Source organism: Leucopleurus acutus (assembly GCF_964270905.1).
Source record: "Leucopleurus acutus genome assembly, chromosome: 21".
Lineage (NCBI taxonomy): Eukaryota > Metazoa > Chordata > Mammalia > Artiodactyla > Delphinidae > Leucopleurus > Leucopleurus acutus.
In genome coordinates, this window is record NC_139163.1 from 10,398,180 (window position 1) to 10,417,911 (window position 19,732).

Consider the following 19,732-nt stretch of genomic DNA (forward strand, 5'->3'; position numbering starts at 1 on the left):
AACCGACCGATGTAATGATAATACAATGAGGCCTTTTGAACACCTGAGAGACTTGTGTGTTTCAGAGTCCCCTGAAGGTCTGAGGACTTAGATTTTTTTCCTGCAAGTCGTGAGCACACTTTGGGTCCGTACCCATGCATCCCTTCCACAGCCAATTATGGTCACAGTGCAATTACGTTTGTTTTCAACTGTTAATTACGGCGGCCCTGAAGGCCAACAGAGCTATTTAGAAAGTTAATACACTGCACATTTAATTTCCTCATGTAAAATGTGTATTTATTCAGGACCTAGGGCAGCTGGACCTTCTTAGCCGTGTAAGCACTGTACACTTTCTTGTTCCCATCTCCTCAGCATATTAAAAGCTAAGGATTTCTTCACACCAAGTCAAATATTGTCTCTCATATTCAAAGTCCTCAGAAAGTTGTCAGAACACTTAAACTCCCCATACGTGCATTATTTTCCTCCTGCTGGCTGCACAAGCGAGGCAATGTCAGCTACTGTGCTTTCACGGAGCAAAACACCTTGCTAGAAGGCACTCACGGAGAATGGAAGGCACATTTTAACGCCAACCAAATAAAAATGGTTGGTAAAACTTTGTGGATGTGTCTAAAACCCCAGGGATCTAACAGAAATGGTTTGGAAAAAAATAATATACTGACAGTGTCATTCCAGGCACATATAACCTGGACCCCGAGGTGGGCATACAGGTGCAGGAGACACGGAGAACAAGGCAGGTAAGGCAGGGGTGGGGAATGGAGGGCAGAGTGGCCAGGGCCGCGGGGAGAGGACGAGGGGCATCCCGGTCAGGAAAGCAGCCGCCGGCCACCCAGAAGAGACTGGTGTCCCGGGGAGGGGCCGGCCGGGCCTCAGCCAGGAGGGGCCTCTATGCCCGAGGCCGCTGCACGAGCCAGGGCCACTGCAGGGTGAGGGCTCGGCTGGGGGCACTCACTGCCCCGCACACAGGGCCGGGGCTTCGCAGGGGGCCAGCTCCTGCTTCCCAGAGAAGTGCCCAGGCCTCTGCGCTCTATACCTTCCCTGGAGAAAGAGAGAATATTTTCTTCCAAAACTGCTGTAAGAACTTTAGATTATATATACATATGTGAATATGTATGTGTGTGTGTACGCATATACATACACATATATACACCTGTATGTATGTATACACATATACATGTATATAATATTATATATAATTTTATCCATTTTATATCCCTTACATAAAAGTATGTATATGTGACATACATCTACACACGTATGAATATATACACCCACAAGCCTATATATGATAGGCATTTATAGATAATACACAAATATCTATGTTATACATATACATAAAGATAAATACACGTATATATATAACATCGACCACTGTGCCTGGGATATCACGAGCTTTGTTTTCCTTTCCATGAGTGGGATGGACAGGCTCTCATGGGCTGCTGGGAGGATGAAACATGACAACACGCGTGTCTCCTGGTATAAACGCCCCGGAGGTGTGGCCCCCGTGGTTACTGTCTTAAACACACATGTGACTGAAGTCAGTGGTCATGACAGTGTCAGTCCTTCCTGCCACGGCCCTGGCCCTGTCACAAGGCCTAAGCAGGGGAAGAGGGGAGGGAGGCCCAGGCGGCCCGGGAACGGGCCCTTCCACTCCGGACCCCACTCCCCGCGTGGATTTCCTCCAGAATCAGCAGTTCGGGGCTCTTCACTCCAAGGAGTCATCCTACGAATTCCAGCAATTTATCAGCCACAGGGACACAAAGCTCCGCCTCTGCTCCATCCCCAGTGACACCTGCTTATGTCGCGGACGTAATCGGGACGCGCCCAGGAAACACCTCCTGGCGGTCAGGCCATCTCCGGGGAGCAGCCTTGGGCTCCGTCTGGGCCCCGTCCCACCCCACCCGTAGCCTGCGCACCTCGGACAAACAGGTAGGCGCTGTGGTCGCTGACCCCTCCCCTGGACACGATCCTCAGGGTGTAGAGACCCTCGTCGTCCTTGTTGAGGTGACTGAAGGACAGCAAGGCCTGGCCGTCCCCAAAGAACATCTTTATCCACTTGGACTCCTTCAGCAGCACGTCTGGAAGACGATCAAGGGAGACGGGCTTCAGGGACACGCAGGGACCCGGGGCACACGCGGAGGACAGAGGTATCCGCCAGCCTGACCCAGAGCACAAACACACACGTGGGGCTGGGGGGACCGGGACACGCGGGACGGGACAGAGGTCAGCACGCGGAATGTGAAAGGCGGGACTCGTCTGCAAGGGGCCCTGCTGCGGCTTCGAAACGCACTTCACCCAGATGCTGACACCAGGAAGTCCCCCACCAGCGTTCCTTAGAAATTAATAATACAGTGCCAACAAACCAGTCAGAAGGCGACGAAACCAAAGAGGCAAATTTCAGGAGAAGAAACAAGGGAAGTGACGAAAAATACTCAACACTGGATATCAAGGAGACACAAATAAAATCATGAGAAATTATTGTTCACCTACTGATTTGCCAACATCCGTAACTGGAAAGTGCAGAGAGGACAGCCTGTCAGGTGCAGCCTCGAACCTGCCTGTTCCATTGGAATCGGCCAAGACAATGAAACTGTGGGTCCCCAGAATCCCAGGCACTTCCTAGTCACGGGAACACCTTCTAAGATCCATGCCAACATCCTCTGGGAATGTTAGGAGAACGCTCCTCGAACCCATTTCATTTCCAGAAAGGGTAACTTAGAATCTTAGAACTTAACTCTTAAAGTAGAATTGCAAAGGGTAAATTAATCTCCTTTGCCACCATAAAGAGGCTCTCTCCCTTCCTCTCTCCCTCCCGGACCATGAAGATCAGACACAACTATCCTATCCAATCGAAGAGCACAAGCCCAGTGCCCTCGGATCCCAGCAGCGGACTCCCGGGGGTTGCAAGGTCACAGGCATCTCCTCTGCACCTGGGACGCGTACCTGTTCCTCTCCTCTGCGCTTGGGCCCAGGGGTCCCCCTCCCCCTCCGCCAGCTCAGAGCCCTTCTCATCTGTCAACGGTCTATTTTTTCTTTCCATAAAGCTCTCCATCATCACCGCAAACCTGCTTTCTTGGCTAACTTGAACAGTGCGTGGGGCCAGTGCCATGCGTTTGGGAAATTATCACAGCTTGTTCTGGGACACTCCTTACACTTCACAGAGGCTCTGCTTTACCATTTTGTGTATCTTCCCCAACTGGATTATAAACACCTTATGGCAGGAATGGCGTGTGACTCTGTGCTATTCTGCATTGGGTTAGGCCCTGAATAAACACAGGCAGAATGTTCTGTGACTGAATCCATAGGGAGCGAGCTTCCTTAGAAGCAGCAGCCCGAGATGAAGCTTCCTTCCACAGTCTACCCACACACGCCACACACACACACGTCACACACACGTCACACACACCACACACACACCACACACCACATACACACATGCCACACACACACATCACACACACTACATACACACCACACACACGTCACATACACACACGCCACATACACCCACACGCCACACACACACCACATACACACACACGCCACATACACACACACCACACACACACACGCCACACACACTACACACACACACGCCACATACACACACACCACACACACACACCACACACACACGCCACACACGCTACACACACACCACACATACACACACATACCACACACCACACACACCACACACACTACACACACCACACACACACGTCACACACACTACACACACATCACACATACACCACACACACCATACACACACACCACACACACTACACACACACACCACATACACACACACACGTCACACACACTACACACACACACCACACACACCACACACACACACACCACACACACGTCACACACACTACACACACACACGTCACACACGCAACATACACACACACGTCACACACACCACACACACACACACACCACACACACACACCACACACACACACACATCACACACACACACACACACACCACACAGCCGCACAGGGCAGCCCATGCCGGCTGGCGGAAGCAGTGGAGCAGGGCCCCGGGAATGGGGGGGTCCCAGCCCTGCCACTTCCCGGAGGTCGGGGGTAGGGCGAGGAAGTTCCTTGTCTCAGCTGCCCACTTATGAGGGGGTTGACAACACTTCCCTCCCAAAGCCCTGATGAAAATCAAGTGAGTTATCACACTCAGAATAGAGTCGGGACGCAACAAGCTCTAACAAATGGTAGCTACTGTTTCAGCAGAGGAAAAACATAAAGACACAGACACCCCGCTCATTCCTCCTAATCTCACGGAGACCCTCTTTATGGAGCTCTAACAACCCCCCATGACTCATCTACTCCAGGCCTCCCTGCTAAACCCATTCCCAGGGAAGTTCAAGGTCAACGCAGGTCCAAGCTGCGCCAGGCTCGCCTGCTCTGCTGCCCGCAGCTGTCCCGGAGGTGGAGAAGGCGCCAGGCCGCCATCACCCCAGCGAGGCCGGGGTCCGAGCCCAAGCACGGCGGCGGTGGGCGCAGAGCGCGCAGGAGGCCGCGACACTCACCGTCCCGGTACCACTCGGCCCGCGGCTGCACCCGCTTCAGGTCCGGCGTCACCAGCAGCGTGCACTTGAGAGCCAGCGTCTCGCCTTCCCTCCGGAAGGTGACACCGAATTTCTCCAGAAACTGGACGTCGAAGTGCATGTGCGGGATCACGGAGGGCAGGGGCACTGCACGGGGCAGAGGGCGCGGTCACACGGCGGGCCGGCTGGGCAAAGCAGGCCCCTCACCACCGCCTGCGCTCGCATCCTCACGGGCTGCGCTGTGGCCCGAGCGCCTGTGTCCCTCCCGTTCTCAGGTCGAAGCCCCGCCCCCCGGTGTGAAGATATTGGGGGTCGCCTTCCGGTGATTAGGCTGGATGAGGTCGTGGAGGTGGGGCCCGGGATGGGGTCAGTGCCCTTGTAAGGAGAGGACGAGACCACAGCCCTTTCTCTCAGGTCTTCATGAGGACACGGCGTCCCACACCTGCTAGCTGGGATGCGGTGTCCCCTCCCTGGTGGGCACCTCGACCTCGGACCTCCAGCCTCCAGAACTGAGGGAAGTAACTGTGTGATGTTCAAGACCCAGGTGTGCTGTTTGTTATGGTGCCCGAGCTGACTCAGCCACTCCTGAAGAATCAGAAAACCAGCGCGGAGTGGAATCTGGTCATTTGTGCCAAAGGAGGATGGAAGGCAGAGTGAGCAGGGGGTGCGTGCTCTGAGCCACGTGCAAAGCGTAAAGGGTTTAAATCCTGCATCAGCCCCAAGATGTGTGAGCCCCTGAATCTATGGCAGCGATGGTCAGCACACCGACACCAGCCAGGAGAAAGGGCCTTTTGCAACACAGTTTGAAAAGAGATCTGATGCTTAGAAAACATTTTTCAATGATATGCTACGTCAGTACACATTTTTCTGCACAAAGAAGGATCATAATCAACTTACCTCTGATCGGGAGCCCCACAGAATGCAACGGCTCCTCGTCACCTCGGAATCCTGCAAGACAGTCCGGCGATCACGGCGGAGAAAGAGGACAGAAGGTGGGGAGACAGCGCCCCATCCCCGCAAGACGGCAGACTCACTTCTCACCACCACCGCCGCATTGGTGGACGCCTGTCCGTGCACGTTTGTCGCCACTGCCGAGTAGGTCGCAGTATCGTCGAAGTCCACCCTTGGAGGGAAAAAAGCAAGACAGCGTCCTGAACGTGCTGTCAGGGGCCGGCCTGGTCTCTGAGAGTCAGTACCCGAACTCGAGCACAGCCTTCCTCGACAGCAGCTCGTGGGACCTGGACCCCTGGTTCGTGAGTGATTTGTTTGAGAGCAGTGCCAGCTCTGCCCTCGGAGCGAGGTATTAAGTACAGACACGGGTGACGTCTGATCCCATACGATGCCTTGGCTTTGGCTTTGCGGGGGAAGACAGTGTACTAGCACTTCTGGAAATGCTGAACTGCACTCTCAGAGAGAAGCTCGTATTCCCTCTGGTTCTGTTTGTCTACCTGCAGCATCCGTGGTTTTATCTTGTCAATGGGCAGCTCCAATGGCCTCAACCTCCAGGAGAATCAACCCCACCTCCCTCCCCACCAGGGGTTCCCTGCGCAGGCCCCCAAAGCAGTGGGATTGCCCAGACAGGAAGCACCCACTCATGGGCGTTACAAAGGTGCCTGGACTGGACCCACCTGAGGCCTCCGGGCCCAGAGCGTCGTGAGGGACGCATGTCCACCCCCGGGAAGGACAATGGCCCAGGGACCGCGGAGCCCAGTTTCTCAGGGGTGGGGCTCCTCAGCTCCCCACATCCATTCCACAGAAGCCGAAGCTTAGCTTCTGGCTATGAACTGTCTTCCCACCAGCTTCCCCCCAAAACTTGACGTGAGGATTCTTACTCAACTGACTCTCTGCTAGTTACTTTCCGTTGGCTACTCTGTATAAAAGTCTCAAGTGCCCAGCAAGACAGTACTATTACCCTATTCACTTGGAGAGAAAGTAGAGCCTTTAGGAAGTTGGGTAAACAAGGTCCACAAGGTCCACAAGGCCTTCTGCCATCTCTCCAGGCATGGGCATCACAGGCACAGTGACAAAAACACAGACAAAGTTTACTCAGACTTCACGTTTAGATGCTTTAAGCATCCAGCGACCCAGAGACAAACCCGTGCTTTGGAAGTCCTTCGTCATCTTATTGTATTTTCTATTCCACTTGGAGCTGAAAATAGTTTCTTTGACCAAAACATACAGTGCCTCCAAGAAACGAGAGAGAACATTTCAGGGACCCACGCTGCCTGGGAAGAACCCCGTCCCTGCCTCGACGAGGTTCTAATCCAGTTCCACTGCGCCCGGCGATGCCACCTGGCCTCCTGTCACGGCCGCTGCTCAAGGGAGAGAGAGCCGCGACCGCAGATGCTCAAACCAGTGCATTACGTTCAGGCCCACCTTGGAGGGATACAGGCCAACCTCAAGGCCCCTCAACAAAACTGCAGTTCTAGCCTGAACGCATCACATTCCTTTACCGTGCCATTTCCACGTACACTGCGGGTACAGCGTATCGCCAGGGGCAGGGTAAGAGTGACGGTACAACATGTAAAAATCCCGTAACCATAACACGGATGCTTTCCCCATCACTGGCCATTAATGTTCTCTGCTGATCTACACACACACTGAGCATGCGCGCGCACACACACACACACACACACACACACACACACACACACACACACACACACACCCGACAAACAGGCCACAGCAGCTACCTCTGGGAACACAGCTAGGGCTGGGGGTCTAGGGACGAGTGGAGAATTTCTTCTCTTCCATAACCTTAGGCTTCGCTTGGATTTTTTTTAACCTTGCCCTTGGGTTATTTCTTCTAAACAATGAAACCACTGTTTTCATAAACGCATTCTTCAAACAGGAAGTATTCTTCTGGGATTAGCCCTATACCTCGCTCTACAAAGATCCCTCCCCACTAGCGGGACTCACCCTCCCTGCAGACCGGAGGGTTGGGCCGCCCACGGGCATGGGCTGGGGAGTCGGGCATGGGCTGGGGAGTCGGGAGCCAGAACAATGCAGGGGAGAGGCAAAGGCTCCTGTACAGACCTCCGCACCAAATCCCCCGACCTGGAGGCTGGGATGGAACCTGACTGTGACACAGACTCAGAAGTAGGAGCCGTAAGGCAAAAACAGACACCGCACCCAGAGCCGACAGACGGGGCAGCCCAGCACAGGAAGTGGCCCTCCCCCCGCTGGACCTGAACCAAGGCTGTCCCCGGGCCCAGCTGGTCAGCGTCGCTACCCACTGCTGAGTGAGGAGGTTACTGGTGCCTGAAGCACATCGAGTGCTCGAGAAGACCGTGTACAGAGGTCACTCAGAGTGTGTCCATCCATCACCATAAACCTGTTTCCATCTTTTTCAATACCTCCCTCAAAGGCCTTTCTGGACGTTACTTAGTCTTGGTAGTCTCCAAACTGTGTCCCATAGTTTTTAAACCAAATCTCCCAAACGTGCTACCAATTTCTTCTTCAATATGAATTTCAGCAGTTTTTAAAACAACAGTAGAAACACACCCTTGACACACCACGTACTGGCCACTCACTGAAGCCCAGACACAGCTCTGTGCCCGCGCGACGGCCCTCAGGCAGAGCTGCTCACGCCTTCCCTGCTTAACTGAATTACACTCTGAGATTTCAAGGTCAAACTTAATGTTCCCATTTGCGACCACTAATCGCTGTGAATCAGGACTTTTCTTCAATATTGTGCAATCAGAATAAAAGCCGGGGCAAAATTATGTTTACTCAGACTATTACAAGACTGCAGTCGTCAGCCGCAAGTTCTGATTTCAGGTCTGTGCCCTCGTCAGGCCAGCCTGGTAAGTCTCATCTACTGACTTTTTAACAAATAAATAGTATGTATTTAAAACTTCTCAAATACGTTTATTGAATACCTACACTTTACTTGGGGGACACTGACGATTAAATAAAACAATGCATTTGAAAATACTCTGCAACTGTATAGTACTGTATGAACTGTGTATATTATTAATTGAAATGTATAGCTGAATTCTTGGACTGAAGTTCAAAAGAGGTTCCCTTTCCCTCCCCGGAGAAGGTCCTCTCCTTTGCCTTTACATTCCAATGAAACAGCACGGATTTCTAAGCGTTTTGAGAACCGCAGTGAATTGCTCTCCATCGTTTCTTAGCTGAGAACAGCTGCAGGAACCCAAGAAGGAGGGTTGTGACGCACAGAAGGGGCAGGAGAAGCCCCAGGCACCAAGCCCACCTGGACAGCGGCGTCTCCCGCCGGAGTCTGAGCTGCTCTTCAGTTGACTCACAGCATTAGGACCCCGGAGGCAGACGTACCTAACACTCTAGCGCTGATAGCCGGTCAGGTAACCAGTTAGCACTTGGCACTTAGCAGGAGGGACCAGGCTGGGGAAAAGGCACCTTGGAGGCAGGATCTTGGTGCACCACACACGTGCACACCTGCTCACGTGCACCTATGCAGAAGAGAGGCTCCACGGGGTCCTCTGATTTGTAAAGAAGCCCATGCCCCCTAAAAACCTCCAGACCCACTGATTTACTACCACAGACCCCAGGCAGGGCGCACCCGGCTGAGGGAGGATGCAGGTGAGAGTTAGAACTTCCGGTTATGCTTACTCTTGTCTCGTTCTTTTTGCACAGCTCTTTTGTAAATGTTTTACATTCTATAAAATACAGTAGAACATATACAGATTATAAATAAACACACGTGCATGTACTGGGGGAGGGCTCATATATATTTGTTGGCTGCCCTTGCAGGGGGTGGGCTGCAGGAAGCATGGCGCCTGGGGACACCGGACAGAGGACACAGCAAGGGACCAGGCAGGCAGGACTTTGCAGATTTGGAGGAGACTGTGCCCAACTTAAAATTCTGTTCACAGGTCACTTGGAGACCCACATGCCTGACCACAGCCCAGGGGCCTCCAATCTTCCTCTCCTGCCCGAGGCCACGCTAGGAGAAGCACTTTGCCAACCCACAGAGTCTATTTCGAGCCTCTACTTCATGCTGTCAGAAATTGCAAGCGAGTGATTAAGGAGCAAACGGGTTTATTTTCTCTTTGGACCTCATCCCAGAATAGGCAGAGGTGGTATCCTTTGGTCTCAATTTTTACAAACTTCCATGGGGCACGTTTGCAGCCCAAAGTCTCCATCTGAAGTGCTCCCAAAACCACTCCAGGGGAGAAACTAATAACACTTCATCTATTTTAAAGAGGGGCAGGCAAACGTTTAAGTGGCACGTGAACTTCTCTTGTGTAGTCAGGCCCCATGTACTCAAACTCTAAGCGGTGTTAACACGGGATTTACAACTTAATTCAAAGTAGAATTTGAATATCAAAGTCTAAAAATAAAGTGCAAGAAGAGATTAGCCCTGGAGTCGCCCTGCGAGGAGTGGGGAGCGCAGAGAGGTGAGGTTAGAATAAAACACAAGATAGGATGTTCTAAGCACCTTTATAAAAACACGAGAGTAGCATGAAAATTCTTTGAAGAAATAGAACTCACCCTATGAGTCCCAAGAGAAAATCTTATGAGCATATAAAATCGTATGAATTACAGCTTAAATTCGAACAGTACCAAAGGGAACTAAGCTCTCTTTTTGGCACTTCAAGAATTCGGCGACAGTGGCCAAAGAATATTCATAGGAATAAATGTCACTCTTGTAACAGAAAGAGCTCATTCCCCAGCCAGTGGAGCAAAGGAGCCAACATATCCCTCACCACTTAGCCGGCCACAGGTCAGATGATGGTAACTCAGCAGTTTGGAATGAACAGCTGAGGTCAGCTGTAATTTGCGGGCTTCCCCCTGGCTCTTTTTTCTGAAGACTCTCTACATTTCATCTGTTAAGAATGTCCCAATGTGGGTAAGAATACTGAGAGAAAAGTTAGTCTCAAAAATTTCCTTGTCCCAAATTCCTTAACTCTTGGCAAGCTGAGGCAAACTCCACGTAATATATCTGAGGACACCTGGATATATTGGGGCCTCACTGATTTAGTTCTCATGGTTCAAAGCTTCTCTTATTCCCAGTACAAATTTAAAAGTTGCCAACGTAGTGTGAACAGGACTTTTTCATACTTGAGACAGGGAATTCGTTTCTTTTCAAAACGATGACTAAAATTCAGCTTGCCAACAAACCAGTTGCTAGGGCATCCCAGGTTAGAAAAGAGTCACCCCACACACACCAAATAAAAATACTCTTCAAAAGAAGGAAAGTTTCTCTTTCTAGATAGTATGGCTTACTGCCTGTGGAAATTTCTGGAAATTTTGGAAATTGAAGGAAAGTGGGATGCCTAGACCCCACCCACTCTCAGCCTTCCGCACCTCAGCTGATGCAGGAGCCCCCAACCCTGGGGCTGATTCCGACCCCTCTTTTTCACTGACACCCACATCCAATCCATCAGCAAATCCTACTGCTCTAACTTCAAAATCGGTCCCCGCCCACCTCACTGGTTCCACCTCATCCACAGCGGCCCAAGCCCCACCATCCTTCTTGACTTTCGGCCAAGCTGTCCAAGTCGGCCCTACTATCCGTTCGCAGTCAGTGACCCTTTGGAAACAGATCTTTCACTTCCCCTTTGCCCCCAGTAACAGCCTTGTGACGGTTACAGGGTCCGGGGTGATCTTCACGGCGCTGGTGACATCTCTACCCTTCTGTCCTATGACTCCCACCAACTGCTGCAGCCCTGGGGTCCTGAAGCTCCTTCTCGGAGCCTCCGCCCCACGCATCTGTCCCCTCCTCCATCCCCTTAGATGTCTTCTCCTCTGAGGCCTGCCTGGCCCCCCTTTAACACCACACCCGCCCCAGCCCCAGGCTGATCTACTGTATGATTCCCTTCTTATTACACTTAAGGCTTGCCGCCATGTTCTGGACCTCCAAGTCAGGAATCGAGGTTTTGGTCGCTTTAACACAAGTTCCTAGACTGTGTGGGGCACAGAGTAGGTTCTCAATAAACAGTGCCAGTGGGGCCCATGGGGCCAGGGCCTCCAGCTTTTCTAAACAGTCTCAAATTTACCTAGAGAAACAAGGCTATGACTCGACACAAATTTTAATCTTAACTGTAACCTGTTAGCCTCTGTCCTAATTAATCTGCATAATGTTACGATCTTTTTGTAAAAAATAGAAGCTGTGTATACAGAAAAGCAGAGTAAATGAACAGCGGAATCTCACTTTTGTGAAAAAAAAAAATCAAAACGTGCTTGTACGGTTCTACACGCGTGTTGTGTAAGGGAAACAGCAGTGCTGTAAGTACACCAAAATACCGACCCTGGAGGCTGGAAATACGGATGAACTTTACCTTCTTTTAGTTATCTGTATTTACTGCATGTTTTCAACTTGCTACGAGAAGAAAATAAAGGTCCTGTTTCCTTGAAGAGTTGAGCTTAGGAACCGTTGCCCAAACCTGCAGGAGATGCAGCCCGGCCGCTGAGCAGGCTGTGAGGGTGTCTGTGCGTTTCGCCGCGGCCCTCACACCTGGCACTGCCATCCTTCCTTAGGCCATTTTCTCCTTTCGTTCCCAGAACAGGAGCCCCGCAGAACCAACCACTGAATCCACATCCCTCTGGCCTGACCCCAAGGAAACAAAGGGAAGCCTCTACCACCCATATTTAACTCAGAAACACCAGGAACGTCACGCGGACTTCAGATGTGGTGTGAGCTGCCCACCGCTTCTGTGTTTGGGAGGCTGCTCATCTGGGCAGGTGCTGGGGCGCGGCCGTGCCCGCCAAGCCCTTACCTGTTGATCTCCAGCGTGTGCACCCCATACCTGCTCTCAATCCTGTACTTTCCCGGCTCCCCTGCCTGGCAGATCAAGCTGCCGTCTTTATACCTGAAAGAGGGAAACACCTGTCTGAGCGTAAAGGCCGACTGGCTGTTTTGCACGTGTCCCCACCTTCCTGTTTCCCATCCCCCGCCGCCCCTCGTGGGCAGGCGCGCGCGCGCGCACACACACACACACACACACAGAGCACACTTTCGCTCTGCTTCTGCCTGATTCACCACTCGGATCGCACGGGAAAGGTTCGGAGCCCACTCTCGGCTGTTTAAGGGGAGGGGGCTCTGGCAGGACTCAGACTACCTGGGCAACCCTCAACCTGCATGGGACAGAGCGTGGGCCAAAGGTCCCCTGGAACTTGTCAGGAACTCTGGATACATCACTCCAAGGACAAACGTAGCCAGTTGGTTAGGCCCTGGCCCAGCCTCTGGAGGGAGGCCGCAGTGTAGCCGGAGTGCACGTGGAGAGACCCAACTGCTCTGCACCCTGCCTGGAGGAGGCTGGCCTCGGTGTCCCCCCAGGACAGCAGGGCCACGGCTCCCCCTAGGGCAAGGGTGGGCGGCTCTCAGCCTCCCCGGCCCACCTCGTGAGCAGCCAGAGGGCGGAGGCACTACTTTTCTGCTCTGCTGCTGAGAGCCCTAACCCAGGACGTACGTGAAAGCGCGGTGTTGTGGCCAACGACAGACCCTGGGGACTCGGTACCAGCAAGTGGGAAAATAAATGAACATACAAGTGAGTTTTAGCAACATACGTTGAAACTGAAAGTGTCGGTGGGGCTTATTTAATTTTCAGCGTCACGAGGCTCGAGGAACCCTCTCGCTGTGGTTCCAGAGCCTTGGAGTTTAGGGTCTCCACTTACATGAGTAAAAGCGGAGCTGCAGGTAAACACAGGTCATTTCCGGGAACCTGGTTTTCAATAAAAGTCCTCTGGAAAATCATTTGGGTCAACTGCACTAAAATGAAAACGCCTGCCTAGGATTTCCAGGGGCCTCTCCGTGGTTTCATGCACGCATTTCCTGGTGAGTTTCAAGAGCATCGGTCCCTGGAGTAGGTGCCGCGCGCTCCCTGCAGGTGCATCTTCTCCACCCGCTCAGGTGAGTCAACGGGTGCAGATCCTTCAAAGGAAGAGCAGCGGGGCCTCCGCCCCTGGGAGGCACCCCCACTCACCACTGCACCACGGGGGTTGGGAAGCCCTGTACGGTGAAGCACAGCTTGACAGACATCCGCTCCCAGATGGTGTGTGACCGGAGCTGCACCAGGATCTCGGGGGCTCTGTTCAGCCGCTCCTCACGTAAGTGCCTCTCCCAGGCCAGACTGTCGTCCACCTGCCCCGGGAAGCAGCGCGTCAGGGTGCCAGGGGCGCGAGGCTCCCGCCACCAGGCCCGTGGGCATCGTGCTGACGGCACAGCTGCACCCGGCACCCGCCCACCCCTACCGCGTGCTGCAGGGCGTATCTGTCCACGTGCTGCAAGGCGTATCTGTCCAGCTTGTCCCGCGCATGGGTGCGGGCCAGGTGCACGTCCTCCTCCAGCTGGGCCAGCTCGCTGAGGAAACGCTGCCGCTTGGCTTCCCCATAGGAGGCCACCAGTGACTGGTACCTGCAGAAGCCAAGACGCCACAGTATTCTCGGGACACGTGCAAAGGGCATGTGGTCACTGAGGGCCTGGGACCAGACACGCGGTCCCCAGGGACTTCCTAAGTGGGCTCGAGGAGAGGGTGGGAGAGAAGCTACTTCTGCTTCTTTTGCAAGCTCTCCTCTGTGCGGCGACACACAGGACCTACTCGTTTTCCTTAGAGGCTGCCGTTTCTGAGTGAATTTAAGACTGAAGTGAAGCCTTCTGAACTAATAGATTCAAATTAAGAAATAAGTCTGTATTCTAGAAAAAGTAAAAGGATACAGTCAGCAGCTTCTTAAATCTGTCGGGGCAGAGAAATGAGGGGCACCTCCTTTCTGGCCCGAGGGCCACCTCTATGGGCTCCACAGGTTATATCCTGGCACTGCCTGGCCCAGCGGTGCGTCCAGCCACCCTGTCACCCCTCCCCGGCCCCATCCCCTCCTTCACCACCGCGTTCCAGAGGCCCCAGCAGAGCCAGAGGCTTGCTGTTCCCTGGGCTGCCCAGGAAGGGAAAACGGCAACATCACGTGTGCAGCCGGGGAGGCGGGGACCAGGTGGACGTGGCTCATAACGGTGGGGTGTCAGACTGGAGGACTTCCTGCTCTGTGTGGCCGAGCGGCGTGGGGAAAGCCGTCCTAGAACCCGGGCAGCTCCCCCCCATCCCCAGCCTCTCCCGCAGCCCTGACTACCAGTTTGCGCTTCTCCAGACACAGCGCAAATCGCAGGCCTGGTGTCAGGTGTCCGGGAAGTTGGAGATTGAACACAGAGTTTCAGGAAACTCTGCAGCTTCTTCAGGCAGAACCGTGGAGACAGGAACTATAATAAAAGCTAAACCCCGAGCCAGTGTTGATTCAGCCTCGTCTTCACTTCCGACCAGCCCAGCCCAGCCCACACCTGCCTGCGTCCCTTCCCCGGACACACACCCACAATCTCCTCGCCCCTCCGGCCTTTCCCCACACCCTCTGCTCATGGTGATTCTCCACGGAGGAGAACAAGCGTCTAGGTTTTTAGGCACGGGTGCACACCCGTCACATCACGTAATCCCAACTGCCCGGCTCCCCTTCACTCTTGGAGCCACACGCACAGAAATGATTTTGTAGGTCCCGGTGGGAGAAACAGCGAGCGCTTTGCTAAGAGGGCTCGCAGGAACCGAGCTTTCCTGTCTGCAGTGAATCCCACTAAATGACAGCGTAAGCAAAGGCAAATCTCTATTCGTGCAGCAAACTGTCCTGATAAGCTTAAAGGATCAGAAGTCCCACCTGGACCTCGTTTAGCATGTCTATGTGAATTGCACTTGTCAATAGCACTGCCAGTCCCGAATGTTTTATAATAAATATTAGAACTAGAATTGCTCCCCCTGGCCGGCCCAGCCCCAAATACTGTGATCTGGGACATTGAGAAGGCACCCCTGCTAGTCTGTGATGGGGTGACTGTGACACTGCCCCCTTGTGCAGAATGATGTCACTCATTGTGCATTGGCCCTAAAGACAAGCCCCTCGGACAGCTGCATAACGCAGGGAGGCCCACTTTTCACAGCACAGAAGTAGAGGCATCAAAGGGACATTTCTAATCCCCTGTATCTTCCAGGAGGACATTTCCAGACCCTTCAGGGCACACCGATGCCTCATTGGTATTTATTTTACATGAAGACACAGCTTAACTCAAACTGATGAACCCATAGCTTCATCTCTCTCCAAGGACCGATTTGTCCTGTAGCTTAAACTCATATCTGCCGCAGGAGGTAAGGAATAAATACGTACTTTCAGGAAGGCCAGCAAGAGTAGTGAATTATCGTAATAAGGACTGGAATTCATCGAACTCCTCAAATCACCCTACACCGGCTCCCTCGAATGGCAGGGACAGAGCAGGGGCTGCGATAAAATCTCCACTAACTCCGGCCCCGCTCACCAAAACCTCCAATTACTTAGATTTACTTTTAAAGGAGGAAAGACCTAATTTCAATAAGATCTTTCACATGGGAGATATGCACATGGGTTGTGAGAATAAAATACTGTGAGGGTCCTAAAATGCAGAATCCCAAAGCATGGGTGCTGGGCTCCGTGGAGAGCTGACACAGCCCTGACCTATATCCACTGTGCTTGCCCAGAGGGACTGACATTTACCCTGGGCTCCAGGGACACAGTAACGTTATAATCAGTCATCAAGAATCAAAATACATTCTTGAGTCAGATTTGCTATTGCAAGAGTAGCTTCATGTGTTTTAGGAAGATTTCCAACAGCCAGGATTGTCACAAAAGTCATTTTTGCTGAACCACGTCAATCATGGTAACCCACTCCCTGACTGTTCAGATTAATACAAGCTTCCTTTCCCCATTTATTTCACCCCAGGAAACTGAGGAGTAGGAACTTTATGGGATAAGATCACACCAAGGTATAACTGATTAAAATAAAATTATAAAGCTCTGGTCTTCTCACTCCCTGTGCCAAAACCTTAAGCATAGTAGAACCCTTTCTGAAATAATCCAACACATAAAAACCCAGCTCCTTAATGTACACATTCTGAAGTGATTCTTTCACAAAAGAAGTCTTCACTTGACAATAAAATACATTTTCAGGGCAAAATTCCCATAAGGCATCTAAAAGATGATTCAAAATTTTTAAGTAAAGGCTAGGGCTTCCCTGGTGGCACAGTGGTTGAGAGTCCGCCTGCTGATGCAGGGGACACGGGTTCGTGCCCCGGTCCGGGAAGATCCCACATGCCGCGGAGCGGCTGAGCCCGTGAGCCGTGGCCGCTGAGCCTGCGCGTCCGGAGCCTGTGCTCCGCAATGGGAGAGGCCACAGCAGTGAGAGGCCCGCGTACCGCAAAAAAATAATAATAAATAAATAAAGGCTAATCTTTTCAGCTATACAATATTTTCACTAAATAGATTCCTTAGTCATAGTGCAACTTTCAGACTGAAACATGTTGAGTCAAATCTCATTTTCCTTCCAGTTTTGAGCGTTTTAGCGATACAGAGAAAACTTTCTAGAAGTAAGTAGGAGGAGAAGGTGAGGGGTAAAAAACAGAGCAGATACGAAATGAAGCATACATGAGAGGCTCAAGTCCTCTGCTCTGAAAAGATCCAAGGCAGTTGACCACCTGTTTCTCTGTGATCTGGAAATAATTTTAAGACCGAGGTTCTTAGTCACCCACCCCATTCCTGTGACATATTCCCCATGAGCTGAGTCTGTAGAAATGTGAAGCATGAGGGTCTACAGGACCCCCTCCCTTCAGCTCTGTGTCCACACGGACACGTGGCTGGAATCCTGGCCTCGCTTTGGAAGATTCCCCACTCATGTCTCCAGCCTCACAGCTGTTCCTTAGTAGCCGAGGAGGCTGGTGGCGGAAATTCGAAAACTCCAACTCAGCCCTTGAGGTCCTGAGGCCTCCGAATGGGACCAGCGTGCTTTCTGGGGAAAGGGAGTGAGTCTGGGGGCAGAGGACAGAGGCCTGAGGCCAATCCAGCTGCAACGTGTGGACAGTGGCCGTGGGTCCTCTGGACCGCAGGGTTCTCTTCTGCACGAGGATGCAGAAAATCCACCCCCAGTCGTTTCCTTGTCGGGACGAATCAAGATGATGACGGTGGAGAATAAGAATCGACTGAAAACGGTCGTGCACGGCTTTCACTGCAGCCAGTGTTCCCTTCCCAGTTTGCACACGTCCCCTTTCAGCTATGCCCCCCCGCCCCCCCCCACCCCCCCCACCCCCACCCCCACCCCCCCCCCCCCCCCCCCCCCCCCGCCGCCTCATTCTCTGACTGCAGAGCCCCTGCCCAGGCCCCAGGGCAGCGCGCGGCCCCGGGGGCTGGCCCAGCATCAGGCAGAGAGGGCAGGGCATTACCTGTGCTTCCTTTCCTGCTCGTCCTCTTCCAGCGCGGAGCTCACCCTCCTGGCACACAACCTGCAGGTGGTCCCCCCCGGTGCTGTCTGGCTGGACTCTCTCTGCGAGGATGACTCCTGAGTGACAGATTTCTGGGAAGACGTCTGGGTGGAAGCGCGCCTTGGCGAACATGGGAAAAATCACATGTGGTGGAGAAGTGTAAAAATGCATCGTCACAAACAACATCACTCCCTTTCCACGCCCCCAAACCATCCTCGAAATGCAGGGCACCCACACCTGCACATACGGACACACACACATGCACATGTCTACAGGCACACCTGCATGTATGCGCTTACTGGCACATGTGAACACACACACACCCCCCTAAGTGTGGCCTCCAGCCCGACTGCACAGGCCCATCCCCCACAGGGACGTGCCCCCAGACTCAGCTGCACGACACCCCTGCCCCTCCCTCAGGCCAGCCAGTGCCTTCCAGGCCCTTTTGGCCTGAGGCCATGATTATATATATATGTATATCTTAAGGGATCCGAAGCTCCCTGAGGCTGCTGGGAGGGGCACAGAATGTTTGGCTTTGTTTGTTACCAGGATGGCAGCTAAGCACAAAGGACCACAGGCGGTTCTAAATACAGGGGTCGGGACGGGGAATTAACACCGGGGAAACGTGGGCGGCCAGGGCATGTGCCGCTGGCCCCTGCAGACGCAGAACCTCAGAAACTCACAGATGAGCCTGCGGCTTGACGCCAGCCTATCAGGCAGTGAACGAAAAGTCTACCTTTTGCAACATTATTATTAACGTAGCAAAATTATCATTGAGATGGGCTTCCATCCCATCTTCACTCGGCCCCCGTTAACTTCTGTCCCACCGACATTCTTTCCCATGGGTTTCCTTCTCATCGCCCTCGCTGTTTGGTGACCTTTTAGATTCTAGCTCTGGAAGGCATGTGAAGAAGAGTGAAGTCAAGGAGCAATTACTGAAGGTCCACGACTCATGAGCTAAACCAGGGGCTAAGAGCAAGTCTACCAGGACCTGCCGGGATCTCCCAGGATCTTCCAGGACCTGCCAGGATCTACTAGGATCTGCCAGGACCTGCCACGATGCCATGCAGTGCCCCACATAAAGTTTGCTGTGCAGCTGGGTCAGCCACGTTCCCCGTCTGGCTCTGGACACAGGCATCAGGGAGCACGGCCCTCCCTACCTCCCCGGCTAAACCAGTTCACCTCCAGTCTTCAGGGGACTGGATAAAGCTTCTTGCCTTGAAAGTCAGACAAAGCTCGTCATCAAGGCTCGGCCTGCCCCCATCAGTGAATTACAACTTACTTTTTCGCTGCATATTCATCCACAAGGTACCTTGTTTGAATATTACGGTATGACTGGTCAAAGTGTTTGTGTCTCTTTTGGTAGAAGGGCACGGCAACAAGCGACATCTTTGTGGACACCTAGGAAAAAGAGTAACAAACAGAGCAGAGGTCCTGGAATTTATAAAGTGATCAGGCTCCTGCAATTCACACTAACCTTTTAGGTTGTTCCAAAGAGGAAAATCAACTCCAATTAGCAAAACCCTTGTGGGGGAAGAGAATGTAAGAAAGAGTCTATAAGAGGAGATAATCCTGGACGCCTATTACGTTCCCTGGGACCTGACTTCATTTCTCGTTTGCTTCCATAAAAATTAGAAGATTGAGCCGCACGTTTCACTTAATTGTAAACTCACCCAATGTCTACAAACTACCTAGTTTGTTCAAGGCAACCGTGAAAAGCAATGTGAGCGATAAGGATAAAAATAATTAAAGCACAGGTCACAGAAGTAAACAAACAGAATACAAGAGAGGAGGAGATAAGAGCAAAGGAGACACAAAACGTGCTGGGAAGTAAGGGGGGGGGAGCACGTGGTCCAGGGCCACGGCAGTCAGAGGCCCTGAAGCAGGTGACATTTGAGAAGAGCCCAATGGACTGGGGAGG

At 52.6% G+C, this 19,732-nt stretch overlaps 1 protein-coding gene across 2 annotated transcripts in view; it reads right to left on the minus strand.

Moving 5' to 3' along the window:
- MYOM2 (myomesin 2) overlaps positions 1 to 19,201 on the minus strand; it is a gene marked incomplete at its 3' end in the record, with an annotated part of 74,403 nt that extends 55,202 nt beyond the window's left edge. The window contains exons 1-9 of one of the 2 annotated variants that reach the window (XM_082863700.1): positions 19,094 to 19,201; positions 17,773 to 17,931; positions 13,778 to 13,913; positions 13,483 to 13,640; positions 12,277 to 12,369; positions 5,608 to 5,696; positions 5,471 to 5,521; positions 4,556 to 4,720; positions 1,914 to 2,075 (exon numbers count right to left, since the gene is read on the minus strand). In XM_082863700.1, the coding sequence (XP_082719826.1) occupies positions 1,914 to 2,075; positions 4,556 to 4,720; positions 5,471 to 5,521; positions 5,608 to 5,696; positions 12,277 to 12,369; positions 13,483 to 13,640; positions 13,778 to 13,913; positions 17,773 to 17,931; positions 19,094 to 19,200 (1,120 nt within the window). In that variant the 5' untranslated portion in view covers position 19,201. Of the gene's footprint in view, positions 1 to 1,913; positions 2,076 to 4,555; positions 4,721 to 5,470; positions 5,522 to 5,607; positions 5,697 to 12,276; positions 12,370 to 13,482; positions 13,641 to 13,750; positions 13,914 to 17,772; positions 17,932 to 19,093 lie in introns of both variants that reach the window. The other variant, XM_082863699.1, reaches the window with a different exon arrangement.
- Between the last annotated feature and the right edge of the window lie 531 nt (positions 19,202 to 19,732).